Raw genomic sequence first — 19,611 nt, forward strand, 5'->3', positions numbered from 1 at the left:
AATGGATTTTTATGATGGGATGGCATTTTCTGTTTAATTCTCAGATCTTTTACAAATAATCACAGYATTCCATTTGTCTTTTATAACTGCCTCAAAGCTTGCAAATGATTTTTATGGAGAATAGAGCAACTTTAAGTGCTCTTTTCTTGAGCAATAATAGCTCATTTAGGACTTTGCTGACTATAGGTAGACAGTGTTTGCTTCTCYCCATGTGTTTTCTTTGCATTTTTTCATGTAGAAATCGACTTGACGTTTTGATCACCCATTTTGTTCGGCATATGCCTCTGCAATATTTTCACATTTTGCTGATGTAAGCAAGGAACTGCATGAAACATGATATTCCCKTGCAAAAGAACATACCAAATCTTTTCTAGTATATCAAACTCATATTCTTGTTTCTACCAATTTGCTTTGTACAAAAAAGGCCACTAGTCTGCATCTCAGAAGCTTCCTTACAGCTTTTGTAGGAGATTGATGGTTATATTTACCATTTTCTAGTCCTCTTTTACTGAGATTGATTTAAGCAAATAATAACTCAGTAATTTCATATTTGAGTTCATCTAGAACTCTTGGCTGCATCATATCTTTTTTCATGTGTAGTCACTTTTCAATACATCAGATTTTGCTGAAATCTTTTCCTTTTGATATTTCAACCTGAATCAAGTCTTGAAAATTGTTCCTGATATAGAGTGGTAACTCCCTAAGCTCTTTCATAGTGAACGGTTGCAGAATACTTCCTTTGTTTTCTCAATGGTGGCTCTATTTTCCTTGAATGCTTCATAGAATCATAGAAATATTAGCGGGTCATCTGCTGTACCTTCAGCTCAAAGCAGGACTGTTGTCAATACTGGATCAACTCAGTCATGKTTTTGCTTACCTGAGTCTTGAATATTTCTGTGGATGGAGATTCCACATTCTCTCTGGGCAAGCTGTTCTGATGCTCCATTTCCCTCTTAGTGAAAAAAAAATCTGATATCTAGTCTAAATCTGCTTGTTGTACAACTTAATTATTTACTAACACTGCTGATTCTTTGGTAGGCTGCTTCTCTTTCTAGCATTTGAAAACTCTTTTTTCCCATTGTGCCTTAAGCAGGTTTCTCTTTAAAATCTGGTTTTTTGAATGCCTTGTTATGATTTTAAGATCTTTTAGTGGTTATCTTCTTGTTTAATTTCCTTACTCTGGCCTGAATTCTACTCTTTGGAAGTCTTATTTTTGTATCTAATGCTTTTCTCCTTAAGATAGCATTGGAATGCGCTATGTGTTTATACAGAGCTCTAGGGGGAGATATCTTTATATAAAATTTTCTACATGCAAACATTTTATGCTCTTTCTTAGCACTTCCATTTCTTTGACAAGTTTCTGCCTTTCTGTGTAATCTTTCTTTTAAAAAAATAAAGGCTACAGTGGGATACTGTGTAATTTCAGTACACTGTACTCACAGACACAGACTGATTCCCTTGTAGTTATGTATTAAAATAGGTATTGTTCTTCATTTAGGATTAGGCAAAGAGTTACTTCTTGCCTGTGAGTTCTCTAATCCTTGTTGCTGTTTTTGCTGTTGTGCTCTCTCTCAACAGCAAGTGCAAAAAGGTAAGAGTTGTCTTGCCTTTTGTTTACAATGAAGGACATTGTAAACAAATCTTTTTTGTTTTTGTTTTAAATATTTATTTTAAAATATTATTTTCTTGCCTTTTTAATGTTTTCCTCTTTCTGCAAAATATCAGTGGCACATCAGTGATAGATCTATCATGACAGCACACTGACGAAGTTTTATTATACTGCATAATACTTCTGGGGAGGAGAGGTGGGAAAATATGCTTGTGTGGAACTCTTGAGTAGCTTGTCCAAAGCATCATCGGTCTCTTCCATTGTTTCARCTTTGCCTGGATCATAGGTTTTAAGTGAAGACCATGAAAATAAGCTGTTGTTGTTCTGCTAGCTAGTTAAAAATAAAGTATGTTGAACTACAGCTGTTGATGCTGTAGTAGATGACTCACTCTAGATTTGAATCACTGGGCTTTCATTTAAGCCCATATTTACAATTAAAAAGAAAATTTATTGACCCAAAGAAAATGACTTATAACACAAAATTTTGATTGTCTACTGGTATCTCTGCATTCCTCAGAACACTTGAGTTTGGAAAAATTAAATTTGTGGAAACTAGGCCATAGTGCAAACACTGTGAAATTTTCACTCCAACCTGTTTGTGCGTTAACCCAGCATTGACCATCATGAACACATTTTCTGTCTTCCATTAAACTGTAGTGAAGAGGAGGTAACTTCTTTTAAGCTCGAGTGACTTAAAATATATATATATATATATATATGTGTGTGTGTGTGTAATTTACTGTACCTTCCCATTTTCAAATGTGACAGACACTATCCTAACTTAGCTAATTATTATACTGTATTATACTAATCTCCTGCTAACTGCTAAGAATCTAGAAAAAGCAAGCAAAACACTCGTGCCTCACTGCTAATACAGCATTCAGAATACAAAGCTTAAATGGGGCATACTAAATTTCTCAAGACATGCACAAGCTTCATTTCTTTGATCAAAGGCCAGGAGGCAGAACTCAGCTGGACGATGGGGCATGACCTTCCGAGACTTTCTCCTGTCACAGTCACTGTTCTGCAGACTGCTCCATCTAACCCTGTTATTCAATATCGCTACACAGAATGGTGGATGCAGCTACAGAATTTGCAAATGTATCTCACTAGTATTGCAAATTGTAAGTGGACAGGGTAGAGTGGAGTAGGCATACGTACGTCCGTGCTTTCTGGTGTTAGAGCAGTACTTTAATTCTTCATGCTCAAAAGCCTCAGCTCAGTTACACGTCATAAAAGAGAAGATATTAGTCACCCATAAGGAACTTTAGTGCAGTTTTTTTCCCATAGGGTTTTGGGCTTTGTTTTACATTTTTWTTGAAAGCAGTATGATTTTCCTAGGCTAGAAGTATATGCATAATTTGTACTTGTGGTGTACACTAACAGTGAAGACATCTGGGGACTAGAAGTTATCAAGGATGTTCTCTAACCTGTAAATGTTTTTTCAATCCCATTTCCTCTGATGATATAATAGGAATGAAAGATGTAAATGGCTGATGTGTAATTTCTACCAGTGTGTGTTAAAAAAGGCAGACCTAATGTTCATCCCAAAGTATTTGTAGGTTTTCTTTCTTAATGTTTAGATGAAAATGAAACAATTGAAAGAAAATATATTCTTTTTCAATTTCAGTCACCACTTTCTTCATGAAACATTTACTGTAGTACCATTGTTTTTCATGGCCTGCTCACCTTTTCTCTGTTGTTCATAGAGAATCAAAGACCCTCTATTTGCCTTTTAGAGGTTTCTGTCCTATAGTGATTGTTTTATTCCTTGGTTATAAATCATCAACCTTTGCCAAACCAGATATTATGCGTCTCTGTGCCCAACTCCCTGTCCTCATCATATTGTGTGTTGCCTAATCTCTTCCTTTCTTTTACCTATGCCTTTGCTGTTTCTGTTTCCCTGTGGCGTGTTTTTCCACCATATCAGAAAGTGATGAATACAGTGGTTGTTTTGTCTGGCTTTCAGAGGTTTGAAATGTAGATAGTTTTCTGGGAGCTATTTAGTCTTCCACAAGATATGAGGCAGAAGCCCTCAAATCATGATGGCTCAGGCATGACATAGAATGACTCAAATGCTACCCATTCAGAGAACAGAGGAGGAACTTTGTATCCTGTCGCTGGGGTGGAAGAGTCAGACCCTAGCTGGACAGAGGAAACAGGGAGGAGGTTTCAAACAGGAAGGAGGTTTCAAATATACTGAGCCTTTGGGTCGCATCCTTCTGTAAAGGAAGAGAGAATTTGTCATGGAGTATTTYTTCAGTGATCAACCAGGAAGTCTTTTAACTTTGCTTCATTCTCACGTAACTAACATTTTTGCTGAAATAAGCAAGCACATGATTTGAACAAAAAAAATGCAGAAAATGATTCCATTGAAAATGATACAGTGTTTTATAGTTAACTGTGGATCAAAAAGTAGTGTTTGATTTAAGAGAAATTATCATTTATACAATACAATTTTGTAATTATTCTTCACAGTTTACTCTGTCCAGCTTGTAAATATTTCTGCATTGTTTACTCGATTTCTTTTTCTGCTCCTTTTGAAAACACAAGACTTTTTCATGACTTAAATGTAGTTAAAATCCAATAGTTACTCTTTAATATTTCTCTTTTTTGTTTTTAATTTTTTGAGAGAGGGGAAAAAAAGTGTGTTACACAAGCTTATTTTCCTGTTCCATTTAAAGTTTTCTTCTCCACATCTTATAYTCCCATTCTTGTTGCTAATGAGTGTATCATCTAAAAATAGATATGTTCATCATTCTATAATATTTTGTATCTTTCTAGATTGGAGGCCAGTGTAATTGTAAGAGACATGTGTCTGGCAGACAATGCAATCAGTGCCAGGAAGGATTCTACAATCTACAACAGTCAAACCCTGATGGCTGCAGTCCTTGTAACTGTAATACCTCTGGGACAGTCAATGGAGATATTACCTGTCACCAAAATTCAGGCCAGTGCAAGTGCAAAGCAAATGTTATTGGTATGTGTAATGCAAGAGTTCGGAGCCATTTTTCTTATTATCTCTGGAAATAAAAACCACTTGATTTCTAAATGGAAAGTGTGGTAAACTTCTTTGCTGAAGGCAGATTAAAAAAAATGAATGAAATTAACTATTGGAAAATTATTAATTTAATAATTCTATCAAAATACAGCTTGAAGCTTAGTTTAATCAACCCTTTAGAAGTTTCTTTATGGCATAGCTGCATTAGCTTACACAGCTCCATACACAGAAATAATGTAATTTGCTTACTGCATAGATATTTCTTTTAGGAAATTAACACTTTTTCAAAATGTTTTATACTTAATGAGTTCTAAGCAAATCGTTTCCATGCTAGTTTTCTTAATAGACCAAAATAAATGGATATATTTTTTCTCAAAATATTCTGTGCTACAGAGTCCTTTGTGATAAATCTGTCCATTTTTTTCTATTATATTTCTTTGAACTGYTCCTATGAAATGCAAAGTAAGTCAACATAATTCCACAGATCATGTACACTGCTAGGGTTAGTTATCAAGGGCCACATAATTTTAATTTTGTAATTCAATGCCAAGCTGATTATAATAAACTGCTACCTTCTGTGTTATTTATCATTTTTTTACAAGACGTGCTTTTTTGTTTGTTACTCCCACAGGTATTTTCCAGAAATTAGATTTGATTATAGCAATTTATTACTTCCAGCATATTTGAGGGGAGCCACAGCCACATAAGGACAAAATTTATCAAGTGCCCGAAGTACACAGTATATATAATACACTTTGAAATGTTGATGTATGGGAATATTATGCAAGGAGAATTTCCTGATAAAGTGAGCCTTGCATGGTAACTGTACATGTCTCAGACCATACATATGTCTTAAAAAAAAAAAAAAAAATCCTTTTTTGCTTTGTTATTAACACAGTTAGAAACCTACTTTTATTCAGCTAACCGTAGTTTTAGGTTGTATTAACAAAAATTCGAGTGTCTGCTAATTTATAATTCACTGAACTGTGAATATTGAATCATTAGAGGTTTGTAGCATTGTGAGCCATTCTTTGTCTCTTTTCTTTTTCCGGTTGTGGTTGGGGTTTCCAAAAGCAAATACAAAATAACAACAAATACGGAAAAGAACTGTAAACAGACATAAATGTGAAGTTTGTATTCTCTTTGCTGTGGAATGTCAAGTACCTATGTTTTCCATATAGTGAAAGGAGTGCTAAGAGTCAAAAATAACTTTGTGACTCTTTTTATTCATCTTAAAAACATTTTCTATGTTCAATAAAGTGGGCAATTATGTTGAATAAAATGGACATTCTCTAGATAATGTTTTTTGCCTTCATTTTGAGTGTGGTAAGGTTTATCCCCTATGTCTGAAAATATATATATTTTTTTAACTTTAGTAGAAGTTTGATGTGCAAGAAGTGCAGAATCTGATTCTTGCATACTTAATTGTTTACATATTGCTTTAAATATTTTGTCTCCTTAATGGAAATAATAATTCTTATTTTCACTTCCACTGAAAAATGTTACAGTCAAAAATGTAAAAATGTATGCTTCTTTCTGCAAATTTRCCTGTAATATGGTGGGTCATTGTTGTTAAACAAGTGTTTGATTGTACATAGGGTAAAGACCTAATTCTTTTCAGACAGGATTCTTCCTTTTTTCTTTTTTTTTCTTTTTTTCCCCCCCCAAACTAAGTGTAAATAAGCTTCTGTATATTAGTACATGTTTAAGTTAATTTGATTTACCAAATGTAATTTACCAAAACTGTGCAGTAAACTTKAACAAAGAAAGCTTTCCTCTCTGGATTTCTAAATTGGTTTTTAGAGCAATCTGTCTGTTGCCATTTTATCTATTTAAACAAACAGGAGAACAGAAAAATGCATCTGTGGACTGTGGTGTTATGAAACATGAACTGTTAGAGTTAACACAACTGTTAAATCTTACTAATGATTCTATCACCAGTAAAATACATTAGCACCAATAATTTTATTAAAGTAGGTCATTCATCTAGAATAAAAAGGTAGAAGAATGTGAATTAAATGCCAAGCGTGCTAACTCCCCTGTACTTGTTAACATTGAATGTGATGCCCTGTAGGCCTTCYTCAGTATCGTTAGGAATAGATTACCTGTCAGGAATATGTATGGCATATTCAAATAAGCACTGCGCATATTTTTAAAACTGATATGATATGAATCCATGTAGACCAATTTTAATAGTTCAAAATGAGTCATAATTCTTGTTAACAATACAGTTATTTTTAAAATTTGCAGCAATAGTGGTCCTTTTTTATTTTCCTTATTGAAATTAAATGATATGCCTTAGGTGAGTCATTCATCACTGTTAAAGGAACTTGCCTTCTGTTGGAGTTTTTGAATTTTTATCCATGTATATAAAGCATTTCCTACTACTTTAAATTTTATTTTTCCTACATATAATTACTAAAGGTATTTTTGTATGTTTTTATATTTTTTTGAATGATGGCAATATTTTGCTAGAACATTACATTTTTTTTTCTAGGTGCAACAATTAAATGATGTGAAGGGTTTTCTCGTTGCAAGGGAAAATACATAACTGTAAATTTGCATTTTTCATATAATAATCTAGTTTGCTTTCTTGTAATGTACGTTTTATAAACTAAAATACAAATGCTATCCCTTGGGGCAGGGATAAAGCAATGACTTTGAAAACAAAGTGAATAAAGCTACAGGATGAAGTATTAAGAAAAACAGTTTAGATTTTAATGCACTGCGGGAGTTAACTAAATCATATATTTAGATAAAAATATTATTTCATTCTGGATTATGGAAAGCATTTTCTGCTTTCAGTAGGGGCTAACAATAAACACCAACATACGTATAATCAATGTTAAAATTGAACTGCAGTGTTAAATAACTCACTCATAATTAGTCTATCTTGTGCTGTCCTAGAATATATTTAATGTTTTTTGTATAGTATATAAATCTGTTATCAAAAAAGATATACAGCCCAGCACAATTTCTTGTGTACTGCATTTCTACTAAATAGGGAAAAGAGTGTAACAATTGATCTTGCAACAGGTAGTACTCAGAGAGTTGCATAGACAAATTCTCTTTTCTTAGGTATGTTTTAAAATCTCTTGCAGAAGTATCTTAAATTGTATTGAGAAGGCAACCAAAACACGTTGTTTCTGAAACAAATTAGAAAAGTAAACAGGTTTTGGGGATGCCACTGTTGTTCAATTGATTTGTGCAGTCTTTTGATTCCTGTTAATTATGGTAGTGAAGGAAAAGATTAGTTATTTTTTTTCTAAGTGTAGTGTACTTACACTTTTTTTCCCTGTCAAAATGAGTGATGTTTCAGCTTTTTCTTTTAATAATACTTTTTCTCTTTTCAGGTCGTAGGTGTGATAGTTGCAATTTTGGATTTAAAACACTCAGAAATTCTAATGAAGAGGGATGTGAGCCTTGTTGGTGCAACATCCATGGCTCAGTGAACCAGTTCTGCAACCCTCTTACTGGGCAGTGCAGCTGTAAGGAACAAGTAAAAGGACTTCATTGTGATACCTGCGTGGAGAACTTTTATGGCCTGGATATAGGTGGCTGTAAAGCTTGTGAGTGTAACATTGCAGGATCACTTTCTGGAACTGTGTGCAATGCTAAGACAGGACAATGTGCATGTAAACCAAATGTTGGAGGAAGACAATGCAATGAATGCATAGATGGCTTCCACAAAGCACAACAGAATTCTTCCTTTGTTTGTCAGCCGTGTAATTGTGATAAGGCAGGTACAGTAAACGGCTCTCTGCTGTGTGACAAATCAACAGGACAGTGTCCTTGCAAAGCTGGTGTAACTGGCCTTCAGTGCAGTCAGTGCATGCTTCATATGTACAACCTCACCGTTAGCAACCTCCGTGGCTGCCAGCGTTGTGACTGTGACAATCTGGGTACATTAGCAGGAACAGTTTGTGACCACGTTACTGGACAGTGTGTGTGTTTGCCTCGTCATCAGGGAAGAAGGTGCAATGAGTGTAAACCTGGTAAGGATATTGGAAAAAAAAAATTATTTGATGTAGTAACTTCTGTTTTGTTACGAATTGTCATAATCCCTACAGTTGTTAACGTGCAGCTACAGAGCTTGATGCCTGATATATCTCTTACTTAAGTTATTACTGCTCTCATTTTTTCATATTTTTTTCTAACTCTGTGAGTAAGAATGAAGAATTAATGTCCTACTCACCATCACATATTTATTCGCTTGCCATGCAGGGGTTGTGTAACTTATGTTACTACAGCAGTTTCAGCAGGTCCGAAATAGGRTTAGGCCTAGTGCTTCTAGGTATTGAAAAAATACACAACTTTTCATRGCCCATTCACTAAATTGCAGTCTTAAGAGGTACATTAGCATATAGCTATATGAATAGCAGCTATCTCCGTAATAAAGCTGAGGTAGAGCCCTCTCGAAGAATTCTTCATGCATCAGGCTCAGCGTGGAGGGAAGTACAGAGATGTTTTTTGAACTCTGATGAGATGTTTTTTGAACTCTGATGAGACTGGCAAGCATGCTACTTGAAAAACCTACACCTGCTTACCGTGTTGGGGATGTGCTGACTTTCACAAGTGTTACTTATGATTTGGCCCTATAAATAGCTGACATTGCAATTGCGGCATCACAGCTCAAGGTTCTGTACTGTACTACTGTAAATGGAGTTTTAAATATTAATTTTAAGTAGGTAGCTCTGCAGTTATATTTTAATGTTTTTGTTTTAAGCAGTAGTTGGATAAAGTGAAGCTACAGGCATTATTAACCTATCCTTAGTAATATTAAACGTATAGATTTAGTTCAAGTTAAATGCATATGCAATTTATTAAAGTAGCAGGTCACATTAGAAGGTACATTATAGCCCCATTGGTTTTAATATGCCATTCAATAATTTGAACAGAGGTTAAAAAAGCTGCTTAACCTCCATTAAGAATTTTTAAAAATATTTTAATTTAAATTATTTTAGGTACATATACTAATAAATAAGGCAGTGTTCTGTTTTTCTTAGTTCCTCCTCCAGTGCTATTTGACCTGCTAACCCACTACAGCAGCCACTTAATCAGAGATCKGCAGAGAAGTGATGTCAAGGCTTCCTGAGTCAGTGACCGCCCTTGTCCTTGAAAAATAAAGGCCAGGGTTTATGTAGAACTAAATGGTTTAGAAAGGTTTAATTGATAGTATGAACAGACTGGTATGTGGAAAAGTCTGCACGGCACTCAAAGGAATACTTACATAGTAGTTTTTGTTTTAAAAATAGYCTTGTTCTAAGAATTATTTTTAAARTTGCAAAGAAATGAATGTAARTGTATATGTGATGAACACTGAGCTCTCTTCTGTAGATTAAACTTTAAGTCCTTAATGTTGAGGGAGTGTTATATTGCTCTTAGTGTAGCACAGCGTATTGTGGTATTTTCACTAACATTTTAGTGTTAATCCCTGTGTGAGCTGACTTAGATGTTAAATATACTGTATTCAGCTGTATGTTTTATAAATACTCTTGGTTAATATATTTCAAAGGAAAGGGTAAAATAGAGGTGGTTATTACAGGAAGGATGAGGCTTAGAGGTAAACTATTTAAGCCAAAAGTTTTTTTAAAAAAAAATCAAAAAAACAAAACTGCAAAGCCAAAATCTCCAGACACTCAGACTGTACTGTTAGGTAGTTCATGGCTGCTGTCATGGCTGCTGATGGCAGTGTATATTTAAAGAGAAGYGGAACAAAGATAGAATGCAGCAACAAATTCAGTAAAATTAAGTAATAAAGAGCTGCATGATGAAATGGAAGAGGTAAAATATGTTGGTCAACTTAATGTGTCAAAATAAATACTACTTCTTAAAACAGTTGAACTCCAWTTTTTTTGAAGAATTTGTAATAGTCTTCTATTATTTAATTATGAGTAATATAGTAATATCCACTTGTAAATACATCCAAAATATTTYTTTAAAGATAAGATGAGAAAAATGTCTAGTAGTAATAGTGGAATTAAGTTATAGAAGCATGGAGGAGTTTAATTGGTTTCAAGTAAGTTAAATATGTCCTTTGACTCCGCCTTGGGACAAAGATAAGAAAATGCACTTGAAGTATATCTGTAGCCAACACAGCCTAATTAAAAGCACACAGTTAATTAGGTAAAACTGGTAACCATAAAACTATATCAAAAACTTCCTAGGTTGTTGGGACACTTCAACTGTTAATTGCATTTTTTGAGAGGAATACAGGTTATACATCTTTCTTTCTCTGGATAATTAATAATTATGTGTCTCTTGTAGCTGATGGTATTTAAAATAACTTCARAATACAGGATTCCTCCATTTTACATCATTTTATGTGCCTTAATAATGTTTGAGAGATTTCCAGCRGTTACAAAAATCTTAATCCTGGAAGAGCTGCCGGTGGAGAAAAATACAAAACCAAACCAAATGTAACTTTGGGAAATTATTTTACCRTGAGAATTTTTAAAGAATTGCATCCAGAGCATTCAGCATGTGTATCATCTGTTAGGCTGTACTGGTGATCAATTGTTTTCCAATTTATTTTCATRCAAGTAAAATTTTTAGTAGATTTCTGTACACTTTATTATTATTTTTTTTAACTGGCAGTATATGAAAAGAGAGGAACACTTGACTCTTTCCTGAAGCCAAACAAAGCAGCAGTTTTACCATTATGTAAGCTAGCTCTTGACATGTGCTAGATTGCAGTATTTGAAAACTAATTTTTCTAGCCCCGAAATAAGTCTGAAGAGTTTGTCCATGTCTTATTCCATGACTATGGTGCCACACTGGCTGGAACATGTTCCATAAAAATGCTTTTCAGTGCAGATCTTGGATCCTGTGGGGAGTGCAAGCACAGCTGTGAGAAGGCTTTTTGTATCTTCTTCATTCATAGACCAGGGCKTTTTGTAGTACAACATGAAAGAAAAGCTGTAAGCCTGAGTGTAGAATGGTGCAGCCAGGCACCAGTACTGAGCTTTATATACATATTACATCCTGTCTTTACCAGAAGAATTTGAGGTATGTAATGACAAACCTATCAGTGTTGTTAACACTATTATATTAATTATACTTGAAGCATAGGCTGTGGTTAAGAAAGACCACAGTGTAAGCTCAGTATGGGATTTTTCAGGTGCTCCTTTTTCATGAGGTGTTTTTATATATATGTATATATATGTATATATATGTATGTATATGTATATATATAAATATACATACACACACACATGGAAGTAGAGATGATAAGAATATCATTAAAATAAGGAAGATGAATACTTTACTATGGTTCTTATTCTTCCTTTTGAAGGAATATTTGACAAATATGATCAATTGCAGTTGAACTGGAGAAAATCTGAAGAATGAGCATAATACCAGTTATATATTTAGATCTTGTGGAGATTTGCAATAGCTCTCTGCAAATTTGAAATTGCCTCTATTATGCAACAGTGGATCCTTCATAAAGCAACTTTTATGGACCATTCTAACATTGCTGTAAATTAAGCCTGCATCAACAGTTGTTTCTTATTCTTTCCTGCCAAAGTCTAGGTGGTGGCAGTAAATAATAATAATAGTTATGAGCAACAGTATGGATTTTTAATCTCTTCTTTTCTTGTCTACATTAATAATGTTAGTTAATTTCTTTATAAACTAGTTGCGGGAAACTTTCTCTCCCCCTTTTCTCTTCCTCGTTTTTACTTTTTTTTATCTTCTATTTAAAACTTTTTAAAGATATTTTAAAAATATATTTTAGCATAGTGAAACAACTTTTCAGAGCATTTGTAAAAGATTATTTTATCAAAACACATCGTGCCAAAAGCATACTGCTCTACGGTGGTTTGGCTRTTATGACATTAGGAGACCTGGAGGCTGATTAACATTAAGATATAGGTGTTAATTATGCATTTTGCTGCTGTGGCAGAAACAACAGGTGCTATAGTGAYCAATTCAGCTCAGCTGAAATTGATTTCTGTACTAGAGATGTGCTTATTTATCCACTATGATCTTTTCTAACACATTAGTTCTATGCTAAATTTCTGAGTGAGAAGAGTCCAAGTTAGCATGAGTGTTTATCATTCACTGCACACTATATACTGGTACTGGAAAAGTGCTTTGACCTTCTGCAGGAGTCTAGGCTTAAACCCGTTTCCTATCTTCCCATTACGTTCTTCGAGTGGAGCTGTTCATTGTGCTCGAGAGTGACATTGCCGGGAAATGGTCTCCTCTGTTTATGCACAGGATGGGTACTGTACTGTGCAGTCAACTGCAGTATGAGATAATACATGCTGCCTCACTGATAACTTGAAGCTATTCAGTCTCCGTGGTGGCTCCGTTCTGGGCCTCTCTGGAATAAAGTGCCAACAGCATGGTTGTTTTATGATGCGAATGTATGTTAACTGGAGACTGATATCGCTTCACTGTCCACTTGAGATTTATCTCACTGAGGACCAGAGGCTAAACTTGAGCAAAGATTTGAGCAGTAAAATTCTAATGTTTTCAATTTGTTTAGTTCTTCTGCTATTTGGATATGAGCTCACAGTGAAACGCTACTGCAAAGACAGACAATACTACCCTAGGGGTGTATATATAAGGCTATCTCTTGTATGACAAAATAAATAATAAGGCCTTGGGCAAGATGGTGTGTTACAAAGCAATTTGGGGCTCTTTATTATAAAGCAGGACATGAGAAAGTTATTGGACATCTAAAAAGATTGAGTAACTGAGAATATGACTAAGAAAAAAGCAGATGGAAATCGAGAGAGGGGAAATGTGTCCAAGAAGTCTGTCAAAATACTGCATGTGAATTTGAGCAAAGACAGATGTTTTGCTTAAATTGTGCAGTAAAGAATAATGACACCAGCTGACAAGGCAGAAACTCTTAACTAATGGCCCTGTTTTGGGCCTGATGCTCTGAGAGAGGTATTTGTTATTGACTAATGTCAGTTAATACTGTATCACCATTATCATTTGAATAACTCATATATACCACTGTATTTTTACTAACTGTACCACTCAGAAAAAAGACTAGAGCAATTTGTGTGAAAAACTCACTGAATGGTTCTTGGATGGTCCACTAAAAAATAGAAAATAATTTTGTAAAACATTATGCAATTATATTKCTTAATGGTATTCCTTTAATTCCTTTGAATTGTCTTGTGGCATGGTGCATAGAAAAGAAATTTGTAAGAATGGAAGGAGTCGATAGATAGGTAGCAAATAGATTATACCAGTGGCACAGTGTCACTAAAAAAAGATCATGCCTAAAATCTATTTGTTTGGAATTTCAGGCAAGGCAGTGAATAAYGGATAATTTCTTCAATGCTCAGATTAGAGATGGATAGGCAGTGTCTACCTGTGTTTATCAATAACTCAGTTAAAGGCTTGCATAGATAAAGATTGTTTAAGAGGGAAAAAAGATGAAAGATAATATAGCAGAAATACACCAAATATGCTGCAGGGAAGGTAAACTGAATGCTGCGGTTTATAATTTGTAATAATACAAAAACATAAAAGGATGAGATTCAGAATGATAGCTTTCTGRTAGCAGGCTAATTACTTTTTTCAACAGTTTGTTAGCTTCTGCAAATGTACTGCTGAAAGATACGAATTATAGGCTCAGTAGAGTAAAATACAAATATTTATGTAAACCTGGGGATACTCATCAAATGCGGGTTTTTTTTTTAAGAAACAGCCTCATGTTTCATGACTTAAGTTAGCTCTTAGGTAAGAAAGATTAAGAACAGACTTTTCTAAGAAAATATCTATGYTTCTTGCAACTTTTTAATACTGGCTGTTGTCAGAGATGAGATCCCAGACTAGACGGGACAAATACTTGTGTTTTGTGTAGTATTTTTTATGTTCCTATGGCTTGTGGGTGGTTTCATGAATGGCTGTCATATCCTTGGGGTCTTACTTTCCTCACACACACACATTAATGTAGTTCGCCTGTTTTGCATTTCCTCATCTAAAATAAAGTCTGAAGAGAGAGAGCAAAGAATCAGAATTGGCGACTAGTGGATGAATAATAGCTTTACAAAATGCCAAAGAAAAGATTCAGAAGCCCTACCCTGCAAGAGGACTGTATTGCTTTATTTGAGTTAGTGTGTTCTGTGTATTACCCTACCKCTGGCTCTATTGTTCCATYCCAGATTATACACAAGTTAGTAACRATCATTGCTGAGCTCACTTTTWAAATTYTTTTTCCTATATATTCTTAAAATCACTTTCTTTTTTCTAGGTTTTTATTTTTCTCCATCCAGTGTCACTGGCTGTCTGCCATGTCTGTGCCACATAGTTGGTTCAGTGAATCAGGTTTGTGATAAATTTACTGGCCAATGTATTTGCCGAGATGCCTCTGTAACAGGACGAACGTGTGAGCATTGTAGAGAACTTTATTTTGGATTTGACTCTGTCACAGGGAGGTGAGTGTTTCTTTTTTACAGGTAATTTATAACCTCTTCATTACATTTTTCTTGCCTTAGCTAACTCTAAGGTTTCAGGGACAATAAAAAGAAAAGATGTAATCTGTTTATGTTAATCCTTCCCTTGAATTCATGTGTGCATTCTCAGATTTACGTATAATATGTTATACAACCCCTCGTGCTCACGTGTACTGGAGTAAGTAGAAGTTTTGCCACTGATTTAAGTAGAAGCAGCATGAAAGCTATATACACGGTATGTCTAATGTTATAGGTGTTTTATATTGCTTCACTACAGTTCCTCTTGGTCCTCAGTAAGATATATTGGTTTCTAAGGTACTAATTACTAACGATTAAAGTGTACATTTTGAATGATATTTGGTAAATGTGGTGTACTATTCCTATAAACAGTTAATGCTTTTGAAAATTTCAGAGCAAAAGACATTTTAATGGAAAATAAAGCAAAAAATTACAAATATTCCTGTCTTTACAAACTTATTTTAGCAATAGYAGTAGAAATACTCACAGCACCTTTCCTCTTAAAAATCTTTTCCTGAAGGAGTTTGTTCTTTTCCTGTGCTTAACTATGTGCAACAATGTGAATTGTTTATTTAATGTAGCCTAGGTCTTTGTATACAATAAAGTTATATGGATATGGATTATATTATATGGATATGTTCCCTGGAATCTGAGTGGTAAAATATATCTATAGGTGGTGTGCTGTTATTCTGCCTGTTGCTCTGTTTTTCTGTTCCCGCATCTTCTCTTGCTAATCCTCACACTCYTACCAAATCCTCCCACTAAATGTTGTTCAGTAAGATTGCACAGCTCTAATACTATCATATTTTGATACAGAATGATGGTAGCAAAGTATTTTTATCTTTGGTATTTTTGCCTTTTTAAAAAGCAGGCTTAAACAAACTGCACAATGTTCTGTGCTCCTTTCCCCCGGGAAGTATGGGGTTGAGATGCTTTTAGGCAGTGGTTTTCCATGTCTTCTTGCATTTACTTCAYGTTATTCTGCAGATTTTTCACTTTATGTTACAGTCATTCGTTAGGAAATTTTTTTTAAATTATTTTTTAGTGTTGTGGGTCAGAGAGGCATCTGTTAATAGCCATTAAGTAATCTGTAGGAATAAAGACTTCCTATTTTCACTTCCTCTCACTTCTAATGACAAGGGATAAAACTGTGTAATATTAAAGTTCCCTTTTAAATGCATCTTCCTTTTTTTTTTTAGTAATTTAAAAAAATTATTTGAATTGAATTTTCTTTTCCATTTAAGCAGGCAAGCAGGCAATGGGAAAATTTTAGTCGCTATTAAGCAACAGCTCTCCTGCACTAAACAGTGGGCTCCAACTACTTGCATCTTCATCTGTCCTCTGAGATTCAAAATATAGCATAGCTAGAATTATCTATCCAAAGCATTAGCTCATCTTGCTGTAAAGATAGGAAGTTTTTACAGTTTAGGAATTTGAATCAAAGTTGGCTTTAATGCCTTGACATTCCGTAATCATCATGACAATRTTGAAGACTACTCTGATAGTACATTAAGCAACATGACTAACTAGTGTTGCATACGCTTGACTTCATTCTGATTAACAACTACTTGGGCAATGTACCTCTGTTCCTTGGGCAGAAACATTTGTTCACTAAAAATCATAATCTAGGGCTTTATTTGTTATCATTTCTTCTGAATGTTAAAATCCTCTTTAAAAAAAGAAAAAGTATTTTTTTACTTTGTGAAGAAAACAGTCCTTGCATCTTTTAAGTAATCTGGGTTTACAGAATAAAACACAGTGGGGGCCTTCTGTAGTGGCAAAGACATACTTGCCTTAACTTTTGGTTCTTTTCTGCTGTTGTATACAGAGACTTCGTGTTGCTATCATGACRTGCAAAGACTGTGAGCCTTTGAAATCCTACTGGTCTCAGAGGAATGTGTGTGTGWGTGCRTGCGTGCATTAATTTTGTGAGGTTTGTAAGATAAACCAGGAACTCTGTATTTTTTTAATGYATTCCAGTTTATAAAGCAGGAAAATTTCCTCAACTGTTAAGGAATTGAGATTCTGGATATTGCCAGTAGTCTGAACAGATCTTCAGTGGCTGTGGGCATTGGTACATATATRAGATGCCTTACCTCTGTATTGTTTACTGTAATGAACTGGTCAATGAACATCGCAAATTGTTTATCTATATATATATATCTTGACAGATTACTGTTTATGAAATCCATTTAGCAAGTGAGGTTTTCCCATAAGGATGAAAAATGAAGATTTTAAACAGATTGCTGGAGAGGCTCTAACTGCACCTAGAGAGTCAATGTAATAAAGGTTTCTCTATATTAATATTACAAAAACCATTTATCCTCACAAAATCAATATTGCAATTCATCTTGGTCTGGCGTTTCTCTTTCCATGTTTTAGAAGTCCGTCTTCTTTGATTATATATAATTCTGTTTTAATAAAACTCAAATATATTTGACTTAGAGTATCTTGRTGAAGTAGCATTTAACAAGAACACTGAAAATACTTCATATACAATTAAATATTTCAAAAAAAATTGTTTCTTTGAAATCCTCAATTGATTTTAGAGTGCTGAAAAGCATGATTTATGCATAAAAGTAAAGCCAATTCTAGTGTCCTGCAGTTAARGGAAGTAGTGCATATGTCTTCACGATCCTGCAAATACATGCGAGTAACACTTTAGAATTGAATAGGATGACTTCTATGCTGTTATTTGCATGATCAGGACCTAAATCWGTATAGAAGGAGGTAGGGTATCTACACTTTTCCTAGAAGAAAATGCAACTCTTCCAAGCAAAAACAATCCCCATACTGTCAAGCACTGAAAACTATTACTGTAAATGTGTGTGTAWGTAAAATGAGTTTGATTATCTCATATGTGAATGATAATGAAAACTGGAAGGCTCAGGGGACCCTTATTCATAAGAGGTACAGTAATATACAGGGAATACTAAGAGAAGATTGTCTCTTACTATTTATGTATTGAGACACTTGTTTAAATAAAAAGCTCACAAACTATACATACTCAGTATCATCATGTAATGAAATTATGAAATAATAAAATATTACATTGCTGAGCAAATAATTCTATCTTCTTTTTTGCCTCTAACTAAACCATTTTTTCAGTCATGACATTTAAATAGTCTAAGCAAAACCTCTGTTTGAAGGGGGATTTGGATGCACTGCCTGCAGATGAAAAGACTTAATACAGTTTGAAAAAATTGCCCTTTTCTCTTGACTATAAAAGAAAGCAAACTACAGTATAGTGGTTTCCAAGAGAGAATGTATTTTATTTGTTCCCAAAGGAATATTAGTCCATAAAACAAATTTGCAGCTTATTTTGCAGCTTTAGCTTTTATCAGCCTTTTTAAGGGTGTTGAATGATTACCCAGGAGATCACACAGCAAGAGTTGTCATGGAGTGGAGGAACTCTAATAAAGAGAGCTCTGTGATGGGCAGAAATATATGTGAAGAGTTTTCTTAAACTTGTTTAAAAATCTGTCACATTTAATGTCTATTTCACTGATTATTGACCTGAATTTTAGTGGCTTAATGTTCCAGTTTCCCCCTTCCCTCCCCTCCTCTCTCTCTTGTTTTTAAAAGCCAATACCTACAACATAACTCACTTTTATTTCTACCTTCATATAGATAGAAGGAGATAGAACAAGGTGGTTATGGTGACTGGGAAGATGGGGAACTGTCTTGACTAAAGATACTGTCACCTATTTCCTTGGACTTGGTGAAACTGGCCATGGGAAATTCAGCCAAATATAAATCAATAACTCTAGAACAGTCTTTGACTTAGCAGAGCATAGGGGACATGGTATGATTGTCTCTCCATTGGACTTTTCTAATGGCCTTCTGCCACTTCGTTATCTTGAGGTACTTTAAGATTCCCACTAGGCTGATGTTGCTGGTGCCTGAGAAAGGAACTTGTGRAGCCTAGGGCGAGGAGGATGAGTGCATACTGCACAGTCCCAGACTTCTCCCAGTCCTTGATTTTTTTCAAAACTCTTTAAATCTGCAGCAAATAAAAGATGGTGAAATTAGAATCTGAAGTATTATGTTTTATTTGCCATTGACTGTTTCTGTTCTGACTAATAATGATGGACTGTATTAGAACAGGTRATATGCTACTGCCCAATAATGTTGTGCTTGCAATAAGAGAAAGATTACTCARCTTCTAAGATTTTGCAAGTCTTTGAATTCTTGCAGAATCAAACATCAATATCTATATTATAAATGAATGTCAATGGGAAAATAGTATATCAACTGAAAAGCAAGTTGATCATGAGAGTTTTCACATGCAAAACCCAAAGCATAAATTAATACAGAAACAGTGTGCCACTAATGCCAGAGATCTGCACMAGAGAAATGTGACATTTGTATGATACTGATGCTCTATTTTTTCTAAACTAAATTATGATTTTACTTTACACGTTTAATTACATATTCTTTTGAATTATTTTCAGTTTTAATATCAGGCAGTAAAGAAAATATGCTATCCATTATAGTATTATAGTAGTTAGTTTTCTGCCATCGTGTTTCTTTTCTCTATTTTAGTTTGAGATTTTTTT

General features: G+C 34.4%; 1 protein-coding gene across 1 annotated transcript in view; it reads left to right on the plus strand.

Moving 5' to 3' along the window:
- USH2A (usherin) overlaps positions 1-19,611 on the plus strand; it is a 399,365-nt gene that overhangs the window by 61,117 nt on the left and 318,637 nt on the right. The window contains exons 11-13 of the mRNA XM_085300119.1: positions 4,394-4,589; positions 7,964-8,605; positions 14,833-15,016. Coding sequence (XP_085156245.1) covers positions 4,394-4,589; positions 7,964-8,605; positions 14,833-15,016 — 1,022 coding nt within the window. The remainder of the gene's footprint in view (positions 1-4,393; positions 4,590-7,963; positions 8,606-14,832; positions 15,017-19,611) is intronic.

This window comes from Rhea americana, unplaced genomic scaffold (genome assembly GCF_003343005.1).
Source record: "Rhea americana isolate MKP2758 unplaced genomic scaffold, rheAme1 scaffold_160, whole genome shotgun sequence".
NCBI lineage: Eukaryota > Metazoa > Chordata > Aves > Rheiformes > Rheidae > Rhea > Rhea americana.